Consider the following 7,048-nt stretch of genomic DNA (forward strand, 5'->3'; position numbering starts at 1 on the left):
TACCATATTAACATATATAAAAAAAACTAAAACAGTACATTCATTTCAATATTTTTTTCCTCTCAATAAAAGTGACTGCAGAGGAAGCGACAGTAGTAATCTTATATATATATATATTATTCCAATAACTGAATGAACACAGGAACAGACTGAGAGGGAAACAGAGATATAGTTATGAAGAAGCTTGTGGCATATCAATACCCTTGCTCTGTATAATGCATGACCAGCCTGCAGCAGTCCTCCACTCATGCCTCTGTGTGTACAGTGTGTAATTTTAGATTAGATTCAACTTTGTCACTTCACATGTAAAGTACAAGGCAATGAAATGCAGTTAGCATCTACCCAGAAGTGCAATAAGCAGTAAGTACAGAATATACAAGGTCTCCAATATGTACAATAACTATACAGATAAGTATTATGAACATAATTTACAGATTTAAAATACTCTCAGCATGATATACAGATAGGTATACTATGACAATACTATACAGATGGATTATGTAAAAGTGTAGTACACTATAGGCAGAATTATGGACATCATTTACACTATTGCAATGGACAGTAAAGTGCATAGAAAATATTAGTCTGCAAATGGGTTACTCAGTGTTTTTGGATGAACAGACAGTAATGCAAGTTGTAACAAGTTTACTGTTTTTTTTTTTGCTTGTTGTAAATAAATAAATCAGATTTAGTGATGAAGAGGGGTGAGGAGTCTGTGTGTATGGTGTGTGGGGGGAGTGGGGTGTCAGAGGGCAGAGTTCAGCAAGGAGACAGCTTTAGGGAAAAAAATCTTGTGGTCATTGTCCAGAGGCTCCTGAAGCGCCACCCGGAGGGCAAGAGGTTAAACAGCCTGTGGCCAGGGAGAGAGGAGTCCTTCAGAATGCTGCTAGCTCATCATAGACAGCGTTTCCTCTGGATGTCCTCAAGAGCAGGAAGTGGTGTCCCTGTGATGCGTTGGGCAGTTTTCACCACCTTCTGCAGTGCCCTGTGGTCAACAACTGAGCAGTTCCCATAACAGACTGTGATGCAACTGGTCAGGATGCTCTCGATTGCACACCAGTAAACGTTCACCAGGATGGCTCAAGACAGCTGGTTCTTCTTCAGTCAGTGTCCTGAGGAATAAGAGGCGCTGGTAAGCCTTCTTAACCAGGCTGGAGGTGTTTGTGGTCCAGGACAGGTCCTCCAAGAAGGTGGTGTGTGTATATATATATATATATATATATATATATATATATATATATATATAAAAACTATCTTGTGGTATACTTAACAACTTTAAATATATCATACATTTATCATACACAAAACAAACTTATATTCATAGCATTATGAAATTACTTATATGTATATTGTAATAAACATATGTATATTTTGAACTCAAATATATAAAAATGAGAGCTCAACATCAGTGTAATTATGTTCAATGTATGTAACTTTAGCTTGATCAGTGTGGGTCCATGTAATCATTTACCATGGTATAACAGGATACAAAGTTCAGGTGTACATACATTGACCCTAATTACACTGGAAGGGGAAAAAAATCATCAATAGTTTATTACACAAACAGGAACTACTCCACCAAGCATTTTGCAATATATATATATTTATTTAAAAACACAGCAAATAGGAAATAATAACCATCACATAGTCCACAAATATTGTGGAGGCAGTGTGAACACAGTTACAGGAAGATGATCGGTGAAAAGAAATCGGAGGAATATATTCTTGCTTAATATATTTAAATAGGGATTTGAGATAAAACAAAGTGTCCTCTGAGTGTTGAGCAGGACCACAGAGTGCAATATTCTGGGTCTAAAAAACTTCTTATACCATTATTTTAATATAAAATGCCAATGTAGTTCATTACAAAGTCATAAAGAAGTCAAAAATGACAGACCAGTCCAAAAGATGATGTGTTTTCTGCAGTAAACCTGTTGATTAAAGAGACAGTCCATCATCGTTTACTCACCCTCATGTCCTTCCAAACATGTATGACTTTCTTTTCTCTGTGGAACGTTAAAGAAGATATTCTAAAGATGTCCATAAAATGAATGACATGACGGTGAGTAACTAATAGACCCACTGCAGGTGTTTAGTACACAGTGCAAAATCCAGTATTCACCGTTAGTTGAGAACTGACAGTATTGCATAACACATTCATTTGTCTGAGGTTTTCTGTGAATATGCTACTCATTCTGTCCATCTTTTTTGGTTATCGCCAAAAGAAAAGTAATTTTAAGAGTCCCAGATCTCTTGTGAGCTCAGAGAAGAGGCCACACTTTGCTCCAGCACACTTCACTGCAACCCAGCGCTCTCGCTGCCACCGTCGAAGTCTTCAGGAGGAAGCTCCATCCTCCTCTTCCTGTAAGGTGTGATGGCTAGTTAAAGCAGTCTCTATCTCTCGGCCTCCATGATGAAACTAGCATGCTCGGCAGAGGCTTGTTGAGTCACGGCCGCGGGCCAGCCCGGTGAGGGTGTTTGGGGCATGAGCTGACCTGGAGTCCATCGCCCCTGATGACCAGGGGTTGCCGGAGGGCTCATGGCCCAGTTGGTGTGAGGACCTGGTGACGTGGTCATAGAAGCGACAGGACTGCTGTTGCCGAAGCTCTCAGAGGCTTTAAGATGAGAGAACATGACTAGGGCGTCTGGGAAGTTGGGTGGTGTTGCTGGTGTGTTGGCTGGAGTGCACATCTGGAAACAAAGAGAGAACAGATTTGATTCTGGCATGGGTTTCACCCACAACCCTGTTTCACAAAGCAGACTTTTTTTTAAAACCATGCACACTGAATGAAGAATTTGCAGAATTCCAGCAACAGAGTCACTTTCATAAACAAGGAATTCAGGAAGTTCTTGAAATTATTGGCCACAGCTCCTTAATAAACACCACAAATTTTGCTAAAGCAACGTTTAGTCTTTCAGACGCCAGCTTTAAGAAGATAATAAGTGAAAAACAACACCTATGACGTCTTTTGTGACATGTTGTGCTCCTGTTGATAAAAAACAAATTAGAAAGCATTTATAGAATCAAAGAGCTGTTTTTATACGATTGGTCAATCGCAACACTGTATTCAAATATTGTTTGATAACGAATGCAAACCTGTATACATTTTTACTTTTATTCAGCAAGGATGTGTTAAATTGATCCAAAGTGATAGTGAAAACATCCATGTTATGAAAAATTTCTGTTTGAAAATGCTGTTCTTCTGAACTTTGTTCATCAAAGAGTCCTGAACAAAAAAAAAAAAAAACAGTTTTAACATGGATAATAGTCAAAATGTTTATTGATCATCAGATCATCATATTAGAATGATTTCTGAAGGATTATAAGACTCTGAAGACTGGAGTGATGGTGCCTAAAATTCAGCTTTGCATAACAGGAATAAGTAAAACTTTTAAATATAATTGACACAGCCATTCAGAATTGTAATCAAATTTTAAATATTACAGATTTTCCTGTATTGTGTTTAAATAATGTCTGCTTGAACATAAGAGACTTTCAAACATATTTAAAAGAATAATAAAATCGTACGATTTGATCAGTACTATAACTGATTATTTTGGGAAGCTGATTTCCTGAATACATGGGCTAGCCACAATGACATAAAATGATAAAATCATTTAATTAATGTTTCAAGTCAAGAACATTTATTTAGTAAATAGTTCTGTAAAAAGTTAATTGTTAAATCCATTTTAAGCAGTTATTTCACTCAGCAGCTCTGAGGGCTTTCATAAATACTGACTAGGGTTTGGTTTACCAATGCACAGGTAAAAATCTGATTTGTCCTTTGACAGTAATTTAAAAGTAGCCATGTCTGAATCACAAGTATATCATTATATTCTACCAGTGGATCAAGGATCAGCTGGTTTATCAGCAATCAAGTTCCATCAACTGAAACGAAAACCCCTCACACACTCTGGGACATGCTTTCTGTTGAACTTTGAGAATAATAATGTAACCCTGAAACTGAAAGCTGCATGAGTAAAGGCTTTTCTTGAGAAGAGCTCAAACAATACGCTGTCATTCGAAAGTGTAATTTGTCTCTGCTTCCCAGTCAGAAGTCACACACGGATCATTCTTGCAGTATAAATCACCCGTCTTCTCATACTCTCAGGGGGCCAAACATTTTAAAGGAGTCATATGATGCAATTTCAAGGTTTCCTTTCTCTTTGGAGTGTTACAAGCTGACTGTGCATAGATAAGATCCCTGAAGTTGCAAAGACTAAAGTCTCAAATCCAAAGAGATATTCTTTATCAAAGTCAAGACTCTACTACTCCCTCCTAAAACGGCTCATTCAAACACACCCCCACATGACTACTTCACGATGTAGAAATATTTGCGTAATGTCTAGAATTATATTTGCTTAAAGGGGCCATATGACACTTTTTTTTTTTTTTTTTTTAGATCATTATTTTCGCTCTCTCTCTCTCTTTCCTGGAATCGCCCTCCCTCCCCCACAACTTTGGACACGTTTGCAAAAACGCAAGTCCCATGAGTCCAGATTATAATATCATCTTAAATATTAACATATTTAATCATATCATATTTTGAGATTACTTACAACAGAACAGCAACGCATTTTATGGACGGCCGTTTCGTGAATCTAGGAGAGGAGGTCATTCTGACTTTGCTACGACAGTCTGGCGCTTCTAAATCAGCTAGTGTAAGTATGTTTTGTTATTAAAGTATGCTATTGAATGTTCAAATGTGGAGTTTAGCACATTGTGTGTGTGTGTGTGTGTGTAACACATACGAGCTTCATCACTGTGTCTGTCACGTGTCTCTGTTCCTCATTCAGGCTTGAACTGATGGTAAATCTTAGGACATCATTAACAGTCTTTACATTTATTCTGAAAGATGAAGCTCATGATTATGGAAAGGGGAGTTACATTTCCAACGAGTGCTTGTGGTGTTCGGCCAATCACAATGCACTATATCAGTTGGCCAATCAGAGAGTTTGAGAGAGACGGGGCATAGAGGACCTACATAAATGTACAGTATTTGAATTTTTTTTTGTTTTTTTTGGACATTAGAGTATGTCAACATATTCTGTTCCACCAAATACACAAAATAATGATCTAAAAAAAAAAAAAGTGTCATATGGCCCCTTTAAGCAAATATAATTCTAGAATAATAATCTAACATAAATTCAAATTTTTGATGTAGATGCACTGTAAGACACTGGCAATATATGAATGAAATGTATTATTACACCTGTTGTTAGTCGCCAATTAAAAAAAAACAGTCAATCGCGTGGCGCTGGTGACGTCACTATAGCAGCGCCCCGGTCCCTAAAGAATAAAACACCCTTTCCTAAAATACTGATATGAGTAAGTCTCATGTGGGTGTACTGTACCTCATTTAAATATTGCATCATTTTAGCGATGCTCATTTTATGAAGTAAACCTTCTTACTTATCAAACTAGTATATAAGTAAGTGAGACGCAAATGAGGTGCTTTCCAAGGGTTAACTAAATTTGATTCGCTTTGCATGTGACCGGTAGTGTTAAAACTTCTGAGTAATTCCAAACAGATTCCTTTCATTTCAAATATCTGCTAAATAATTACAAATGTGGGTATTTAAGCCAGTGTGGTTTTGAACATGGTACACTGCGTTCTTATCGTCCCGATCTGATTGTTTTAGTGCCAGTGTGCCAAGTCAAGCGCGCGCGCTCTCTCTCTCTCTTTCCTGGAATCGCCCTCTCTCCCTCCCCCACAACTTTGGACACGTTTGCAAAAACGCAAGTCCCATGAGTCCAGATTATTATATCATCTTAAATATTAACATATTTAATCAACTACCTACGGGAGACTATCTGTGCTTAAACGACAAAGTTACGGATTTTAAATGACATAATTGTAGCCTTCACTAGAAACATGTCAGCCTGTGTTTATTTTTGTCTGACTCGTGCTCTCAAACATGGCGGAAGTCATAATAACAGATATGAAAAACTATCAATTAACGACAAGAAAAATAAAAAAACATACTCACCATTTGATGGCTGTAAGGAATATTAGCCTCTTGGAAAAATGTACTGAGAGCAGTCTGCAACACCATAATAAAAGAGTTAGAAGAACATTAATTCAGTCATTCTCGAGGAAGTAGGCAAATGTGCATTGGTGGGTTTTGAACATAAAATTAAACATAACTTTCACTGAAGCCACCATTTTAAATCACTTTTAAAATAATTTATAATTGTAACAATATTTATTTTCAATGTCTAATTTATAAGACAGTGCTGTCTGGTGCTTGTCTCGCATTATTATAAATTATGTCTATATATAAATGAACTAAAATTAATAATAGTGATTTATGCTATTTTTCTGCTGTGCCACAAGACAAGTTTGATGTTCCTTGACAAACAAGCAAGCATACCTCAAACTGCCAGTGTGAAGCTTGTAGAAGCCGCTTTGCTTGATCTGCCGCACATCCGGCTGTAAGAACAAACTGATTTATCATAACCTGATGCCTTAGCTCGTCCATATTTAGTTAAGAAACCTGTATGATTTCGTCGGCTTCAAAGTTTCAGCTTGCAGTTTTCAAGCCGCACTCAAACATCAACTTGTCGACTGGAAACAAAAACAAAAAAATGTTACGAGTTCAGTTGAGCCGTCCCACTCATGAGTGACAGAGAGGAACTCTGGGATTTGTAGTCAAGTAATGAAAGCTTGTTAAATACAGGACAGACATTTGGTTTGCATGCATATTAAATTTATGTTACATTTAAACAGACTTTACATCAAGGTCTCACCACTCACTGCTGGGATTCATATATATATTATATATATATATATTATCGTTTTAATAATTGTTATTATTATTATTAATATTATGTCTGACTAACTGGTTGTAATATACTATTCACCAAAAATCAATTCATTTTCACAAATTGTGAATATACAATAATTTGTAAGTATTTTATTTATTTATCTGTATTTTATTTATTTTCAGATTCTTGATGTTTGGTGGGTTTGGGGGGGTAATAGTTGTTAGACACATTTTCTCGATTTTTGTAACATATATGCTATTTTTTGTAAAAAACTAAAAA

At 36.6% G+C, this 7,048-nt stretch overlaps 1 protein-coding gene across 1 annotated transcript; it reads right to left on the bottom strand.

The window, feature by feature from the left end:
* Nucleotides 1–1,585: 1,585 nt before the first annotated feature.
* Nucleotides 1,586–6,618, bottom strand: LOC113082011 (UBA-like domain-containing protein 1). The gene is made up of 3 exons (XM_026253912.1): nucleotides 6,376–6,618; nucleotides 5,992–6,045; nucleotides 1,586–2,691 (listed from the first exon to the last, which is right to left on the bottom strand). The coding sequence occupies exons 1-3, from the start codon at nucleotides 6,481–6,483 to the stop codon at nucleotides 2,395–2,397; spliced, it is 459 nt and encodes a 152-aa protein (XP_026109697.1). The 5' UTR covers nucleotides 6,484–6,618; the 3' UTR covers nucleotides 1,586–2,394.
* Nucleotides 6,619–7,048: the final 430 nt, after the last annotated feature.

Source organism: Carassius auratus, unplaced genomic scaffold (assembly GCF_003368295.1).
Source record: "Carassius auratus strain Wakin unplaced genomic scaffold, ASM336829v1 scaf_tig00035533, whole genome shotgun sequence".
NCBI classification, from domain to species: domain Eukaryota; kingdom Metazoa; phylum Chordata; class Actinopteri; order Cypriniformes; family Cyprinidae; genus Carassius; species Carassius auratus.